At 34.5% G+C, this 18,988-nt stretch overlaps 1 protein-coding gene across 3 annotated transcripts in view; it reads left to right on the top strand.

Moving 5' to 3' along the window:
• KYNU (kynureninase) overlaps positions 1-18,988 on the top strand; it is a 90,207-nt gene that overhangs the window by 53,712 nt on the left and 17,507 nt on the right. For all 3 annotated transcript variants that reach the window (XM_022569647.2, XM_089916870.1, XM_022569648.2), the window contains 2 exons: positions 3,309-3,407; positions 4,215-4,288. In XM_022569647.2, the coding sequence (XP_022425355.1) occupies positions 3,309-3,407; positions 4,215-4,288 (173 nt within the window). The remainder of the gene's footprint in view (positions 1-3,308; positions 3,408-4,214; positions 4,289-18,988) is intronic.

Genomic DNA, 18,988 nt, shown 5'->3' with positions numbered 1-18,988 from the left:
ATACTGTAGGAGCCACAAGTGATTATTTTACATTGTGCCACAGATGTGACCACAGAGCTTTTAATAACAGGATACGGTAGGTGAAGTTTCATGGTTTCTTCATTGTGCCATTCTTTATAAATAATTGATAATAAAATAAAAGTGCTGCCTTTTTATTCCTTGAGTTTTCTAAGAAAAGCTGTGTTGTAAAAACTTGTCTAAGAGAAGTTAAGTTGTAAAAATTTCTTCATAAAAAAAAGCACTTTAATTGGATGTGTTGGTGAGAAAAAAGAGAATTTTAAATTCAGAACTTTTTTCCCCCAAATTTAATTTCAATATTAAAAGTGTATCTTAAAATACAAACTAATTGCACATATGTATGTCTCTGTATATATATCTATTGAACCTAGTCTGCAAACCTCAGTTTTGATGACCTCTAAATCTTGATGGAGATTAACTGTATTTCTTTTCTATTGCTTCAAAAATTTGTGTTAGCATGAAGCATCTGTCATATTTTTATGACATGTATTGCTCATTTTTTGTGTTTTAGAAACAAAATACCTGTAAGAACTTTTTCTTTTATGATGTTCTAGTTCTGGCCACATTACAGTAAGGTTTCTAATTAACTGACTCCCCAATATATTGAGTTTCTCTATGGAAACCAATGCTATAGGGCAGGGGTCAGCAAATCTTTTCTGTAATGGGCAAAATAGCCAATGTTTCAGACTTTTTCGTTCATATGGTCTCTGTTGCAGTGATTCATTTGTGCTTGCAAAAGCAGCCATAGACAATATCTAAACAAATGAGATTGTTGTGCTCAAATACAACTTTATTCATTAAGAACAGGTCATGAAAAAAAAAAAGAACAGGTCATGGTTTGCATCCCTCTGTTCTGGGGAAAGTACCTGTAATAGCAGTTTGGGGTTATTTATTCTTAAGAGGTGTTAGAACAATCTAAAATTGGTACCTCTGCAATTATTTACTTCAAAAACTTCAATCCATAGATGTGTTTCTTCGAAGTTGCAGGAAATCTACAAGTTTTAAGAAGGTAATTATTATGTTTGCTCTTAGTAAGCTAACAACAGAAGAACTCAGAGGTTAGACACATTTGCAAAGTGAACTATCATCCCCATTTAACTATCAGCTTTTTAAAAAAATTCATGTCATTAACTGAGACAGAATAGAGTCAGATAGTAAGAGACTGTTAGGGTCTCAAGTCAATGTACAGGGAGAACACAGTATAGAGTCAAAAACAGCATCATTTTTATGGGTCACCTTTGTGTCAACTGATCTAGACAGGACTTAGTCGCAGGGATCCTGCTAATCTCAGCTGAGGTCACTCATGCATCTCTGGCCAACTAAGAGAATGTGGGAGAGTAGAATCCAGGCTGAGCCCAGGGGAGGATGACTCTGATCCACAATTTTTTCATCTTCCATCTGGGCCAGTAGGTTGGCCGAAGCAAGTCCTTCTCATATAGGTGGCAGAGGGCAAGAGAGAGCAAGCCTCATCACTCAAGTGATTAGGACATTCTCTTTGTATTATATGTGCTGATGTTCCTTTGCTCAAAACAAGTCACCTGACTGATCCCAGTGGCGGAGAATTGCACCCTGTTCTCAGTGAAGGAACTGAAAAGTTACGTGGCAAGGGACATGGATACAGGAAGGGACATAGAATCGGAACCACTAAGGCAATTTACTACAGCATGCATAGACTTGATCAAATTAAATGACATGATGTGGGGTTAAGTGATAAACTGAAAAATTTATTAACTCCTTCAGGTTAACAGGATATACTAAAGCAGCAGTTCTCAAACTTTTTAGTAATGCAAACCTTTTATATTCTTAAAAATCACTGATCACCTCAAAGAGGTTTTAATATTGTTTATATCTATCTATATTTACTGTATTTCTAATTAAAACAGAATTTTAAAATACATTTACTTATTTATTTTAGGACAAAAGTGGCAAACCCATTACATATTGACATAAATAATATATTGTTAGGGAAGCAAAACTGTAGTTTCTAAAAGAAACAATAAAAGGAATGTTTTATATTTGGCAGATATTTTATATAGATAGAGATCTTTACTGTTTGGCTTCATAGCAGGCAACTGGTTTTATATATCTTCTGCATTCAATCTCTTGATTTTTTTTTTCCTTTGTGAACCACAGGAATGAAATTGGACCTTGTACAGATATATATTTAGAAAAAGCAAAAGTAGTTTAATAGCTTTTTCAGTTAATTGTGAATAATCTTTGATACTACACCAGAATTTGACAAGTGAGAACTTCTTGGGAGTTGTGGTATGAAATGTGAAACCAAATCACTGATCTTTCTATGCTTTGTTACATTAAACTCCATTGGCTGATTTTTCATTTTGAATAGATCTTTTATCCATGCATGATATGTAACAATAAGCGTTGGTCATTTGGAAAATATTGGTTCATTATTATGCATATCTTACAAATATTGATATTTACATATTTCAGTATATGTTCTTTTAAAAATTATATATTACTTCTAAACTCATCAGAAATATCTTTAAATACTGGGAAATGGTCATATTCATAAAAGTGGATACAAGTTTTCCAAAATTCTATTTTATCTTGGTAACTACTTTTTTTCCTTGGCAACAAATCCTGTGAGTTATTTTCCTTAAATTGACAGACTCATTTAATTTTCCAAAATATGTCTGTCAAATACCTAAGTATGGCCTACTATTGTTTGTATATAAGTTGCTCTTTCATGCAAAAACGGTTTTCCAGTAAGCTAAAGTGGCTAATTCAGCTTGCAACTCAAATAATTGCATAAGTGCATTACTTTGAGACAACTATCCTACTTCAGGATATGGTCAAGTGTCTTATGCATAATTCCCACATTAAATCTTAAAAATAGGAAAATTAAGATATTGAGATTTAATATAAATGTATTAGTTTTATACTTTTATCAAGGAGATATATAAGTGAAATTAACTTTTTTATGCTGTAACTGAATGGCTTTGACACACAATGACAGTACAAGCTTCCACTACCTTGATTTGTGCTGAGGTGACAGCAATTTCACCCATCATTGCTTTTGCATTATCATTGCAAATGTCAACACAGTGAAGAAGGCAAAGAATGTCTTCTTCATGGTATGAAAATTGTTTTGACCTGAAAGGGTCTTGGGAATGCCCAGGATTTTGTGACTCACACTTTGTGGGTCACTGTACCAAAGGATGATGAGCTATATTTATGGTACAGCAGTGTGTCAAAGATTTTCTTAAGTATACTGTCTTTACTATTTCAAATCATTAAGTGAATTCAAAATTTATTATGTTCTTCCACAGGGTTGTTTGGTTGGCTTTGATCTGGCACATGCAGTTGGAAATGTTGAACTCCACTTACATGAGTGGGGAGTTGATTTTGCCTGCTGGTGCTCCTACAAGGTATCAACAAACTAGTTAATATATTTTTATTCTTTTATTCCATATTGACATTAATCTAAATGTAAAACTGGATCAGTGGCCAATTTTAAGTATTTGAATTACTTACCTCCATTTCTTTCATTACTGTATTTTCTGACTCTAGTTAACTGTAGAGCACATGATAGAATAGTATAGGTTATTAAATTTTGCTATTTCCATCCTCTATAGAATACTATTCCTTCAATTCCCTGGCTGCTCTGTAAAAGTCAGGAGGTTCTGGAAAAAAAGGTCCACACTTAGAACTTAATTCAAATTGATCTGAGTTTTTTGTTGATATGTTGTGAAATTTCTACATAAGTAAAGATAATTCTTATGGAAACAACTTTGTACTGACATTTGAAGACAAGTTAATTGACAGGGGGCATGGATATAAAACCAATTTTATTTAAATTTACGTGTTTTAAAAATATAATCTTTTATTATTATTTAAATAGTTTGTGACAAAATAATTGAAATGAATGAGCTCTGAAATGAGATAAATGTCACTGGAACTATTATCTACTAGTTGGGGCAAAATTTGGCTAAAAAAGTAATAGCTATTTATTCTCGATTAATAATGCTATGTTTCATTTTTTTTTCTTTAAACAAGGTAACTCTAAATTCTGTTTTATTATAAAAGTTCAAATAGTCACACATTCTGATCTTGTCAAAAGTTGGTTTCATAACAAAAAAGTCCAATTATTACATTGTTTACTTTTGTCATACATATTTAGGTAAACCCATACAGTTTAATTTATTCTCAATCCAGTATTTTTTTTTTTAATCCAGTATTTAAATGCAGGAGCAGGAGGTCTTGCTGGTGCCTTTGTCCATGAAAAGCATGCCTATACAATTAAACCTGCGTGAGTACTATCTTTAGATTCTTCTTTGGTGATGAATAAATGAACTTGCATTAGTAATATGCTAAATTTACATGAGCTCTTTAAGATGCTATCCAATAAGAATCTGGACTGATTATAATTATTTTACTACTCTATGAACAATGATATGCTTTATCGGAAATAAATGGTTTCCAAAGAGTTCTCTTGGTTGAACAAGAAATTTAATCACAAAAGAGAAGCTTCAAGGCTAAAAATGAGTCCCTGTAATCATGCAGAGCAGATGGTTTAATGCGAAGAGACTACTTAACTTTTTTTCAAAAATTAGACTTTAGAAAATTTCAGGTTTCTCACATTGATGAATAAATCAAAGGCAACTAGAGCTGTGCCTAATAGAGCTTCAAAGTGGTATGTGATTATTAAAATTACATCTACCTTTAAAGCTGGAAGCTTGTAAAATGGTCTTGTAAGGAGTATCTTCTGTCCTAAAAAATTTTATAATCCATGAAAACTGAAGAAGCTGAACACTGAACAACAGACTGACTACATAAAAAGAAATACTTTTCAATTTTTATATAGCACTCCATTTTTTTAGAGCAAGTATAAATGCAAATGTGATACACCAACAAATTTACACATTTTTATTTGACTGGGGAACTCTTAAGTGTTTCTATTTTTTTAATCTGGTATGGAGATAAAGAAATAATATCCTGTAAAAAAAATCCTTTCAAAGTTGTATCAGAATGTAGGTGATGAGGAGACTGTCTAGACTCCTAATAGGTAATATAATAACATTTGATTATTTTTCTGAATCTTCTCAGTCACTGGTTGAGTGGTATAATCGTTATAAGAATTGAAAGTGAATTAGTAATAAAGCTTGGAGCACCTCACATTTTTGAGATTCTGTGCATATAAATCTTACAAATTTAAGATGATTTTCTATAGCTAATTTAATTATGTCTAAAATTTCCACAAGATTTTAAAGTTTTAAAATTAAGTAGAGCATTTTTTAGGCAAGTATTTTGTTAGGCAGACATCTTCCTTGAGTATTTTGTCAGTACATTAGATTTCTCCCCTTGTCCCAAATTCTCTGAAAAGAATATAAAGCGTATATTATATTATAGGAATACGATACATATTTTAAAAGGTCTCTTTTTCATTTTTAGCAAACCACAATGATAACATTTTACCTAGCATAAGTGTTTTCCATATAGACAGTATATAAGGTATTGCTTGCTTTTGTGTGAAGACTCACTACCTTGAGCATCTCCAACTCTCCACTTACTTAAATTGCAATAGAGGAATCAGCAAAGGGAAGCGAGGGTAAGTAATCTACACAAATTCTAGAGAATGCAAGTGTTAGCAGTTTAACTGATTTTACAGCATCTCTATTGCACTTCAGATTTCTTTCACCGTTATTTGCCTTTCATGGATGAGGAACTGGAGAGGGTGGAGGGGTTGTAGTGTGTTCGCATGTGCCTCATCTTGTAGAATCCCAACATCCTCTAGACCCAGTAAGCAATTGTTAAGTCTATGCTCCCAGGAGAAAGACCATGCAGACAGACCAGATTTACATTCCAGCTTGATCACTCACTTGCTGGTCCATAACCTGAAGAATGTCCTTGACTTCAGTGTTCTAGCCTCTATATAAAGATAACATCAGCATCCACCTCATAGGCAATTACTGTGAGATTAAAATGGGATGATGCATGGAAAGCACTTAGCATAGCCACTGAAGCATGACAGGTGATCCATACATGTAGGCTAAGTATTTTGTTGCCTCAGTGTGAAGCTGCATGTTAACTTGTAGAATTTTGCCTAGTAGAGACCATTTCTCTCAAGCAGGAAACATAGCCTCAAAGATTACAGCTTGTGACCTTTGGGACATTAAACCGTTTTGTACCTATTGCCAAGCTCAGACTGACCCTGTAAGTCTCTATTCCTTGAATTCTCTCTCGTACTGGCCTCACCATCTTAATTGGCTCCCTTGCTAATTAATGAGTTGATTGAGATCTTTATATGTGTTCATTTTATATTTGTATGAGAGCCATGCTGTTAACTTTTTTGAAAATTATACATTATTAACTATAGTTGCATTTTAACTATCTGGCTTTGGAGACTGACGACTCAATTCAGTCTGACTCATGTAGCCCTTCTTACAGGAAAGCCTGTTTGTTGTTTCTTCGTTTGTCTGTTAAAGCTTCTTTTTATGTGATATCAGAGGGACTAATTCCGATGGTAACAACTTCTACCCTATAGTGGAACATAACTACTGTTGATGTTGTAAACTTTGTCGCTTAAAAAAGGGTGACATCTAGTGGCTAAACACATTATTTCAAATAAAGAGTACATATAACTTTTCCTGGTCCATTCATCCTTTTATCAAGTATTTTTTAAGTATATATATTTAAATCATTTTTTATTTTATATCATTTGACCCCATATTTATAGTGCAATTATTGTGTAGTCAAAGCCTTCGATAAAGAGGCAGGACAGGACGAAGGTGGAAGTTAGTGAGGGGCATTCTAGGTGCATGGTTCAACATAACGCATAAATGTCTATCAAGGCTGAGAAGAAGGGCATTATGGGAGTGGCTGGCAGTTGGCCTACCTGCTATAGTGAGTGGATCCCGGAACATGTAATCCTGCATTCTAAAAGTTTAATATTCATTATATAATTTCGAAGTATCTTTTATATGATGTCCCCATTAGCAACTGGTAAATTATATCTGTACCAAGAAATTTCACTTCCTTCTTTAGTTTAAATAGGCATTTTGGCCATTGTTCAAACCTGATGATGACCTAAGACTTTTTCCAAGAACCTTTGCCAATAAAAAGAATGAGTAGAGGCCAGAGTCAGTCCACTGCATTAAGCATTATAACTCAAGCTATTATTCTCAACTAGAATTTGACCTTTTCCTAGTTTATCATCACTTTTTCTCATTCCAGTGTCATATTCTGAACGTTGTCTGTAGCTAAGAATTATACAAAGTTAGAACTGGTTGTGAGTAAATGTTATCTGTGTCTTCTTCCTTCAGGGCTGACTTCAATTTAGTCTACACAGTTAATTATTGCTCTGAAATATGAAGGAAAATATTTTAATTATAAGAATCTGACAATCAGAAATGTATCACTTTAAAAAATATACTTCAAAATCTTGAATTTTTCTTTTTAACTTTATAAGTGTTGACCTTTCTGATAGACTTCAGATCAATATTTAACCTTTTGGTTTTAGGGGATTCAAGCATATCTGAGGACCATAAAAAGATTCTTCTGTGAGAACCTATAGACTGCAATTCAAGACACCACCACCCACCTCTTCTTTTTTTTTAGAGAGACTCTAGCATGAAAACAGGAGTGGATTATGTGAGCTATTAAGATTCCTTCTATGGCTTACTTTTTTACCCTGTCCAATGAAATAACACATACAAGAAAACTGCTGTTCCTCACTTTCCATGCTGGCATAAAAAACCTCCAAATGGTCTCATATATCTCTTGAAATGCTAGTTTCTCCTACAATTTTTTTTTTTTTAAGTTTTCTGAGTGGCCAAGAATGGGGCCAACTGATAATTTTTTTTAAATGCCGGAATTTCAAATCATGCCAACACATTTCCATAAACAGCTAGAAGCATTTGATTGAAGACTTTAAGTAGAGATAACATTTTCAAAGCTTTATTGAGAACTTGGGTCATCCCCTTTATTATAATAAGTAATTTGCAGGTTAAAAAGAACCAATAGAAGAGGCTGGCTGACATCAGTGCATGGTTAAGGCATATTTTAGAACTCAGAAATGTAGATTATTATTATTATTAGGGAACTTAAAAAAAGAGGAACAATATAAGAAAACAACATTGTTTCCTATAAAACAATATAGGGAAGTCTAAGAAAGGATAATTATAAGCATCAAGAAAATTTAGAAAAAAAGACTTAAAAAATTATAAGCATGTACCATGCTTGACCCAACTGTACAATTAATGTTATATGGAGAGAGCATCTAATGCACATTTGTTCTGGGAAGTGCTGACTTGAAATATTTGATTCTACATACTTCTCCAGGCAATACTGGAGAATACCATAGCCCAAAACTCATCTATAATTTAAACCTTGTTTTGGTTTCTGTGATTCTTTCTGACTTACTACTTATCACATCCTTGTCTACTATCTGCATAAGGTCTTGTTAAACGCTGAGAGAACAAGGAAGTGTAGGTGTGTGAATTCACAAGACTCCAAATGCTTTCAAATGGAACAGGCCAGTATCAATAGATTTCTCAGTGAGAGTTTTCACAGAATTCCTAGTTGATCTATGACCTAGACCTCCCAGGGCATCTGTTCTACCTATTTAGCATGTTTCTGGAGTTAGATGTTCAGTATGAATTAACATGGATGACTTCTCAGCCACAACTTCCTGCCCTATCAGACAGCCATATTAAATGTACTTGGCCATCCCCTTTGTCCTTAATGTGTACCTCCCACAGCCCTAATCTTCTAGTGTACCACTTTCCCTTGCTTCTGCTCCAATGTATGTGATTATTCTTCTATATTTTATAAGGTTTTCTCTTTCACTTTTTCATTGATTCTCTCAATGCCTCAACCATTGGTCCTCTTGCCCAGGAGTTTCTCATCCACAGTCATTATGTCAACAACAGACATTTGTAGAAGACACCAACTTGCATTTCCAGCTTTACCACTTGCTTACTTTCTAGCCCTTACTTTCATCTGATTGCAAATTGCAAGAGTTCCTGATTACCAAAGCATTATTCCAGTCCCCAAAGATATATGACAATGTAGGGAAGCAAAAACTGTCATAGTAGGAAATTTTCACTAATGAACTACCCATTTATAAAATTAGCCTTTTCTAAATACCCTTTCCCAATTAGTATTAGCATTTATCTCTATGTTATTATAAAAAAGTTTAGACTCTTGCTGATTATAGAATGTTATAAGCATAACACAATAAAAACTTAATGCAAATGGATTGTAAAGTAACATTTTTCAAGAGATTCAGGATTTCATGATGCAAGTGATACTGAAGAACTGCTGAATCACAAAATCATGGACAATGAGAATATGTCAGAGTCAGAACCATTAACAGATGAAGTAGACGAAATTAGACACGGTACTTCAAAAGCAAATGACTAGAATATCAGGGATTAAAAGGAAATGATGAATGCTTCAAAAATTTTGTGGAAATGATCATCTTTATGCTCATGTTAAAAAAGTTAAATATAATACAAAAAAGATTGTAGTTTGCTATCACATTTGTTAAAATACACACAAAAACCCCACAATTTATTATTCTTTTTAATAATTAGCATATTATAATTTTAATGTAAGTTTTGTCAAATTATATTTACTTTACAATTTAAAATTTTATTTTCAAGAGCATCTCAATCAAATCTTTTATTCTTTTTTCCTCCATTATTTACTTCAAAAAGTATGGTTTACTGTTTTAAAATAGATGTATTTTAAATGGCCTTTTCCCAGTATTCCATTTGTAATCAAATAATGAGGACTTCCAATATATTCATACATCTTTCCAATCTTAGGAATTAAACATGATGAACCTTCCATTTTATCCTACTCCAAAACGAGTATCCTTTCTAAGGTGCTCACTGCTTTACCAAGTAAAGAGAATGTTCCTGAGTCAATTGAGGAGGCATGAGCAAATATAAACAACATAGATTTTTGTACAAGAAACTTTAATAGATAGAAATAAATATAGGATATTTCATATGATTTTTAAATCATACAATCTATTTGGAGAGATGCCATTTCAATAGCTGAATAAACAATTTAAATAACAGGTAACACAGGGATAGAATATGTGCCACAAGGCAGTTTCTTAATAATTGCTGGGTGAATTTTCAGATATTGCCATAGGAACAGTGAAGGAATAGATAACTTTAACTCAGAGCTGCTTTGGAAAAGCTTGAAGAAGTTGGTGGTGAAACTTACAGATACAATTCCTCTGCAAAATGGAATGCTATGTTAACTAAGTGAGTAAATTTTCTCTCTGTTACTTTGAAAGCTGAAATTGTTGCCTATGAGGGAGATTTCACTTGATTGGTTTCATAAATTTAAGGAAGTATAAAGAAGAAAGAGTTACTTAAATGACATTTCTTTAAGGGATATGTCAGGTGATCTTTATCTTTTTATACTCTTTACTAGAATTTTTATGGAATCTGAGTTATTGACTTAACATTTAAAAGTCTGCCGATTATCATAAAATTGCTCTTTATCTCTATTCTACAATATTTTAGAAATTATAAACAGTGGTAAAATCAAGTATGCTTCATACACTTAGTTCCAGAGCCATGCTCAGGAGTGGGTTATACCTATTGCAAATCCTAGTCCCCAAAGCCTCATTGTAAGGGATCTAAAAGAAGACAATTTGATTGAAGAAAACTCATTTATGGATTCATGGCATATAACCTATACCTGTCTTCATTCAGAAACCATTTTAGATCAATAACTCTAAAAGGATCCCTCATCTTCTTGGCTTGACACTTTTTTACTGTGCACAATCATCTAGACAATTTTCCCGTGTGAATTTAAGCTGGGATCATAAAAATAACGTTTATGCACTGAGGCATGATCAGAGTTAAAAATAATTTCAGTAAATAATCTGATTTTCTCAATTTAAGAGATAAAGGAATCCTGGCTCTTAAAAGAAAACCAAAATAGTAATCATCAGTATAAAAGGATACATTAAAGACATTGTTGCTCGCAAATCACTATTCTCAGATAATGATGACATAAAGATTAATTTGAGAAAACTGAAGTCCTTTGAAACCTCAAAATTTATTTTCTCTTTGAAAATTGCAGACTTGTGTCCCTGGAGATATATGAGGTCAGTGAACCTTTTAAACACAAAAAGTAAAACTTGTCAAAGAACTTCTGCTCTTGTTTTAATTACTTCAAGTTTTGTCCCTAAAGTACCTTCAGAATCTGCAAGGGTTTTTAATATAAACTATGAAGAGCTACTGCTAAACTTTTATTTGTTCTTGTTGAGAAAACACATGTATCCATCTGACTTTTTATGACTGTCAAAACAGCCACGGTGCAATGATTCTGTTGTGCGGGGCAGCTTGGGAAACTGCTCATCGCACACAGACCCACTGGGTCCTGGTGCTTCCAAGACTGAGCTGTGCCAACTTCACAGGCCACAGGAATACTTGGAATGCATTACTCAGAAGAGAGGTCTGAATTCCTATGATCCATCTTCTCTTTGGTCACTTGTTTTTAACTCTACCCCAGAGGAGAGGGTTTGATTGAGTGGGAGTTATCATTTTCTCTAGAATGGAGGTTTGTCCCCATCATGGTAACGTCCTGTAGAGATAGCTTGCCTTCATTCTCTTATAAATCCTTGCTCCAATCAGATGTAGTCAGAGTCTCAGAAGATTTGGCACAGGCATGGAAACCTAGGCAGAAAATGCCCATTTGATTCTTTTTTTTTTTTTTAAGGGGGCCTGTGATCCTTGTGAGAATTCATCTTAGTATGTCCAATGTGATTGTTTGAAAAATTGACTAAATTAATTCTAAATGTTTAAGTACAAGGACATTGTCCTTTTGATTTTCCTTTACTTTCATAATCCACAAGGCCCAAGAAAATATTTTTAAAATTTTGTTGTTGGATATATGGCTCTTTCTTTACTCTCAGCATAACAGACAAACCATCTTCTAGCATATGGAAGCATTTCTACTTTGCAAGGTATTCTGAAGTGGGTATGATTTGCAAAATACTGTCAAATTAAATATGCATTTCCATATGCTTCTACAAAGACCAAATATATCCATGAAAACCAGCTATATACAACTTCAAAAGTCCTTCATGAGTATTTTAATCAACATTGTAAATAGTTCTTTCTAAAGTCCTAAATTCAGACATCTTCTTGATGTGTTTTGTGCTTTTAGCACCAATGTTACCACAGATTATAAACCAATATTTTATAGTAATAATACATTTCAATGAATCATATGCAGAAATTTTTTCTTAATGAAGCTTTCACACTAAGAAAATATTGATTTAGCTCTTGTAAGGACAGCATATTATTCTGAATCTTCAGGAAACAATTTTCATTAACCAAAACTTACAATAACAGGAAGTACTTTCTTATAACTATGCTTATCATACTGTTAGCTCACTGAACATATTTTAACAAGCCTCCTTTTGAGTAAGATTTGAAGATGTAATTGAATATGTAACAGAACCAAGTAAAGCGCTCTATCTTAATGATATTTACATTATGATTGGGCAAATGAGTGGAGGAAAAGGAATTGAACCCCCATACATCCACAACCCCTTTCCAAAGCAGTGTTAAATCAGCTGACTTAGAACAGAGCAGAGCAATTGTGAATAGATGAATTTTTTTAGAAAATAGGAACTGATAAAGATCTTCTTTACTAAGAGTGAGTTGGTAATATTTTACCTGTCTAATGTCATGGCCATATTGAGCCTTATAATGGTCATGCTTAGGGACTAGTTGCTGACATCAAGGGATGAATGCACAATTCACGGGCTGAAACATCCTGTTTTGTCAAGATTTTTGTTGTCACTAGCACCTTTGAATCTGCTTCTATCACTTAGCCGTAAGTTTACTTTTCCTTCAAATATGCTGTTCACCAACTGCCTGGATTTAGGTTTTCCTTGCTCCTTCTCTCATTTTTAGTTGAGCTTTTGTTTTTGTTTTTTTGCCTTTTGTTATAGTTTATATCTGTTTTCTCTGATCCTTATTCCTATGCTGTAGCTCCACCTTTCCTATATGTGCCTGAACTACTGTTATTTTTGAATTTCAATATCAACTTGAACTTTAACAATTGTGCTCCTGTTTCCCAAGCCTACTCTGCATGGTAGTTTAGCAATATTAATGCCTCATTGTGAGAAATGGCCTAAAAACTTTCTGGGATACTTTTGTACCCACGCAACCATGCCCATATCCTACCCAACTGATATTACTTCCCTGAAGGCAGTGTTTTAGTATGCTCAAACTCACGCTTGTTTGCATTTGGTCATCCTATTGGATGGCTTGCTTAGAAAAGACTGTCAGTGGAGGCTTGAAAAAACACCTTGGCTGATTATAGATGAATAGAGCTTGGACAAACCAAAAAGAAAGAGGAAAAAAGTATACAATTGTTCATGAAAAGAAGTTAATATTGTCAGTGAACATTGTGGAAGAATTTTGACTTATAATCTTTTAAGGCACAGCTGCATAATGTCCTTGTACCACATTTGCATTCATTAAAGAAATATTTATAGAGCATCTACTATATTCCAGGCATTTTTTTTAAGTGTCTGGGATATATGGACAAATAAAGCAAAGATTCCTCCCCTTATAGAGCTTACATTCCAGTAAAGAAAGATAGATTATACACATAATAAAGAGCAAATTGTATGATATGTTTGAAGTTGATAAGTCCTATAGACAACTGGAAAAACAGGACATTAAAAGGAGGTATAAGAATACTCTGTGGGGCTTCCCTGGTGGCGCAGTGGTTAAGAATCTGCCTGCCAATGCAGGGGACACGGATTTTCGCCCTGGTCCGGGAAGATCCCACATGCCGCACAGCAACTAAGTCCATGAGCCACAACTACTGAGCCTGCGCTCTACAGCCCGCAAGCCACAACTACTGAGCCCACGTGCCACAACTACTGAAGCCCGCATGCCTAGAGCCCGTGCTCCACAACAGGAGAGGCCACCACGATGAGAAGCCCGTGTACTGTAACAAAGAGTAGCCCCCGCTCAATGCAACTAGAGAAAGCCCACGCACGGAAATGAAGACCCAATGCAGACAAAAGAAAAAAAGAAAAAGAATACTCTGTGGAATCCTTGGCATTGCACAGTATTAAAAAGGCATTCAGGAAAGCTCACCATTGGGAAAATATGATGTGGATGAAGAGGTGAATGAGGTGGAGACTGGACCAAATAATTATTTGGTGAAGAGGGCTCCAGGCAGTGGGAGTATTTTATCAAAAGCTCAAAGACAAGAGTGTGTTGAGAAAGCCAGCATGGCTGGAATAGAATGAATAAGTTGGAGATGAGTGAGACAAAGTGGTCCAGAAAATGCAGGCCCTTGTAAGGCAATGTAAAGACTTGGGATACATTGCCCATTTTGCTGAAAAGTGACATGACAGCAAATTTAAAATGATCATTCTGGTGGCTTTCTTGGGAATAGGTTGTAGGAGGGTAAGGGTAGACTTTGGGAGACCTGCTGGGGAACCATTAAGGAATGCAGACAAGAGGTGACAACAATTCAAAGCAGGGGAGCAGCAAAGGAGGTGATGAGAAGTTGTAGGCTTCTAGATCTATTACAAAAGATAGGTGGCAGCACTCTGAAGGAGGTCAGAAACAGAAATGTGGATGTCAGTTAAGGGATGTTTGCAATCACACAGAAGTGAGCCACTCATTATCTAAAATATAGTAATGGCAAGAGGGATAAAGAAAGCAGGACAGAGTTAAAAGTTATTAGGAAATTAGAGGACATAGAGAAAAGTTTGGCTAAAGGGACAAGAATGAGGGGAGAATCAGACTGATGTCTGTCTAAATGATACTAAAATACTCAAATGTCATACAGTTATTTCAACTATCAACTAAAAAATACTTCTTGAGCATCTACTACAGGCAAAGCAGTATGCAAACCCTGGGGATACAGACAAGAATAAGCCTGTTTTCTTGGGATTTATCATTCTGTGTGACAGGGAAAAGGAAGAGAGACGTTGGAGGAAGCCTCCTAACTCTTAGTCAGACTGAAAGGGAACAGGCAGTGGTGGGGTGTTCCAGGCAGGATCATCGAGGTCCTTGTGTTTCAAGTTAAGGAGTTTTGATTTTTATCTTAAAAACAAAGGGGTGCCATTGACTGCTCATATGGAACAAGACTGCAAATTCAAGTCTCATCACCTCTCCAGGTATTGGTTTGATTATGGGAAAAATAAATAATTAGGCTGGGGCATCTTTAAGATTCCCTTCCAGTTTTCAAACTCTCTGATTCTTCAGTAATAAACATGAAGCTTTGGAATAAGGTAAACTGCTGATAGGGATAACTCAGAAATTAAAACCAATTTAATGGAAATCTGTGCATCATCGGTTATATTAATGAGTTTGATGACCCTCTTCCCTTCTGTTTTTTTGTAATAGGTGGATACAGTAATGCCCAGTAAGTTCAGAGAAATTTATAACAAACTTTACTGTAACTTTCTCATCTTTTTCATTTTCTCAAGTATGAAAGAGTACCATGTTCACATTTCCTAAGTTCAGCTACCAAATTTTTTATTATGAAAATTAAGACTATATAAAAGCTATTTGAATGAATATATTTCTCATTACATCCTCAATAAAACAACCTTTGTGGAACTTTTGATTCTGTGAAACCTGATTATTTGATGAGGATTTTAAGTAATATACTTTCACTTGAGGTTCGGTTATGGAGGATATTAGGATATGAGATAACAGACAAACTTATTCACAATTGCTATTACAGATTTTGTTTAAAAATAAACAGTTATGCTGTACCCCAAATGTTCCATTTTTTTTGTAATGCTATAACAGTTTTGTTGATTCAACACATTTTCTGAAACCATGAAAGCAGTAGACAATTGTATTTAGTTCTAAGTTGTGCCCGAGAGAGAGAGAGAGAAATAAGAGAAGAGGGGTGGGGAGGGGAGGGAAGAAGAAAGGAAAGAGGAAGAGGGAAAAGAAGAGGAAAAGGAAAAGAAAAAAAAAAGAAACTTACTCCCAGTCAGGTTTATATTCCTAAGCACAGACTTAAATTATTAAATGTGTGGTGATAAATTGCCAAATTAAAGGACAGCATGAAAGCAGTTTTTAATGCAAATGTACTTCCTTAGAAAAGATTGTGATCTATTTCTTTATATGTGGGATTTTGCTCCAATGAATAATTGCACTTTTAACATAAGCTAAGAAAACCGGGATAAGTTGTTTTGTTTAGTTTTGGTGAGGTATGGGGTGAGGAGAGGTAAGGGGTTTGCAGAATAAGTTAAATTAATTCAGTGCATGAAATATTTAGGGATTCATACTGGAGATTCTGCCATTAAAGCCTTGCTAAGGAGATCAAGGAGCATTTTGATATTTCATTTCATAACTCTTAGCATCCAAAATCATATTGATTGGATCCCTAGTGGCTTCCTCTTACTGAATCTGAATATCATGGCTCAAAGATGCCTTTATTGTAAGTGATGCTTTCCATTTGATAATACTTATTTGAAACTCCTTTTAGGAAATTTATGATGTTCAAAGAACAAAAAGCATATTAAAATCTTTACTTTTTATTATTTATTGGATCTCTCCCAACACCTTCTCTCAAAATTCTGTTAACATCCTCATTTTAAGTAAATTTACTCACTGCTTGATTTTTAATTTTTGATGGCAAAAGATTCAAATTTCTATCCTAGTATGATGAGATTGTGTCTTAATTGTTATTGTTCACATTCAATTTGTAGATATGATTTATGAGCTTGTGATAATAGCTACTTATAAGCTAATTTAATGGTTTTTAATTTTACTGCATTAGCTTTAGAACCTTTGTCTTTAGAATTCATGCCATGATTTCATTTATATTACATTTCTTTTGTATTTTGATTTTCCCTTTCCTGCATTCCAAGTGGTGGAGTCTTAAAATGAATTTAATTTTCCCCTAGGTTCTTAGAAATGTATTTTGAGTTTGAATAAATATTCTTTGAAATAATCATTTCTTTATTTGACTTTAAACAGCCCCCATTCCATCTGTCAAGACTTCAAGGTGTAATATATGATCGATACACATACTCAGATTCATTAAATTAGATACCTAGGTCCATGCATTTTGAAGAAAAGAAACTGACTACAGTGATTATGAAAGGACAGAGTCAAAAAACCTTTTTTTTTGAGGAAGGAAAAACATTGTGTATAAAAAAATGTGGCTGTCATCTAGCCTGCCATTTTGCCAGGTCAGAACCTTAAGCACAGTATTTAAGTAATCTAAGGAATATTGGGTTTTTTTTAGACTCTTTGATGAATTTAAAAAAAAAAAAAAAAGACTGCCCAGGCGATTTTGCGTGTGTTTGTGAATATACTTGGTCATGATGGTCTAGACCGGTATTTGGGCTTCAAGGACTAATAACTGTATTATCTTCAACTAATTTTTTTTTAATTAATTTTTTTGGCCACCAACGTGAGGCATGTGGGATCTTAGTTCCCCGACCAGGGATGGAACACACGCCCCTGACAGTTGAAGCAGAGTCTTAACCGCTGGACTGCCAGAGAATTCCCCTATCTTTGACTATTTATCCAGCACCTTGGAACCTCAATTTTCTCATCTGTTTAATGAGGATGATGATAGTATCTACATCACAGGATTCTTTTGAAGATTGATTGTTTAGAACAATGTCTGATTCATAATGAAATCTCAATTAACATTTGTTTTTGTTGCTCTCAAAACTAATAAAACAACTACAAGAACCTAAATCAGGACGAACCCACAAAATCAAATCAAATTCTCTTGAGTATTTTTACAAGATCTTTGCTTGATGTTTGAGGAGTCAGTCACCTGGTTTCACATTGTTCACTTTCCAGCACTGGAAAATAAACGGGGAAAAGACTTCATCTTTCGAACATACTATTTTAATAAACAGAATTCTTTTTCCTTTTCTTATTTTCAAGTAATTGCTTTGGTAACAGAGTTCAGTGATGTCACTGTCACATCTAGATATTAGACTTTACTGCCATATATATTATCCTCCTGCTCTGGAGAACTCTCACCCAATTTACTACTAATCGTTAGGGAATTATGGTATAAATAGCCTCTATGAAGAGCCATGTTTTCTTTCTTCTGTTTCTCCTACTCTACTTTCCTTCTCTTAATGAGTTCAATATTCACATTGATGAAACTGAAACTTCTTACCTTTTGAGTCTCTAATTTCATTTCTTTCAGGGTTTCAATCCACTCAATGTCTCACTCCTAACAGAATCTGTCAGCAACTCTGTCTTCCTTAGCTCTTGTTTAACATCAGACATCTAGGTTTGAGTCCATTTTCCCTCTCTCAATTCTTTCTACTTTGCTATGTCACCTGAATCCATTCTTCTTGAGGAAGAGACACAGGTCCCACCCACAATTCTTAATTGTGAGCCACATAAAGGCATGAACACCAGGGGTCAGAGATGGGGGGCTACCCACCCACCCTTTGTTGAATTAATATTTGCTTAATTAGTTTCTACCCCGAGTCACACCCACACCCAACAGACTTTAAGCTCTTTGTGGGCAGGAACCATTTCTAGTACAGCTCACTGTACCATTTCTATCTCTTGCTTCTATCAAGGTGTCTCAACTATTTTTGAAGAATTATGGAGTGAAATATAGGAAAACTCTAATAAGCTTGATAAAAGAAAGGTAATTTAATTAGTCACATAAATGATAGAAATAGAGTCCCTTATAACAAGCATCAACTTTACTCTAACTTCACACTAATTTCCATTAAACTATTTTATTTTACCTGAGTCTACTTTTAGCATCTGCTATTCTACTCAGCTTCCAGGGACTGACCATCTCAGCTTCTATTTGCTTATTGGTTTGTTAAGATACTTGCTTTGAACCCCCTCCTTCAACTTCCTTCTGATGACGCTATATCAACCACAGCTTCTCACTGTGGGTCAGTGTTTCTGCTCACTTACTGGGCAGGATGTGGGCTTAACTAGCTACATTCCTTTAGATGATCACTCAAACTCTGTAAGTCTTA

Source organism: Delphinapterus leucas, chromosome 8 (assembly GCF_059928025.1).
Source record: "Delphinapterus leucas isolate spDelLeu-1000000601 "Yukka" chromosome 8, BTC_Dleu_Yukka2, whole genome shotgun sequence".
Classification (NCBI taxonomy): Eukaryota; Metazoa; Chordata; class Mammalia; order Artiodactyla; family Monodontidae; genus Delphinapterus; species Delphinapterus leucas.
The sequence above is the reverse complement of the archived record's forward strand: the minus strand, read 5'-3'. Positions and strand labels throughout refer to the sequence as shown.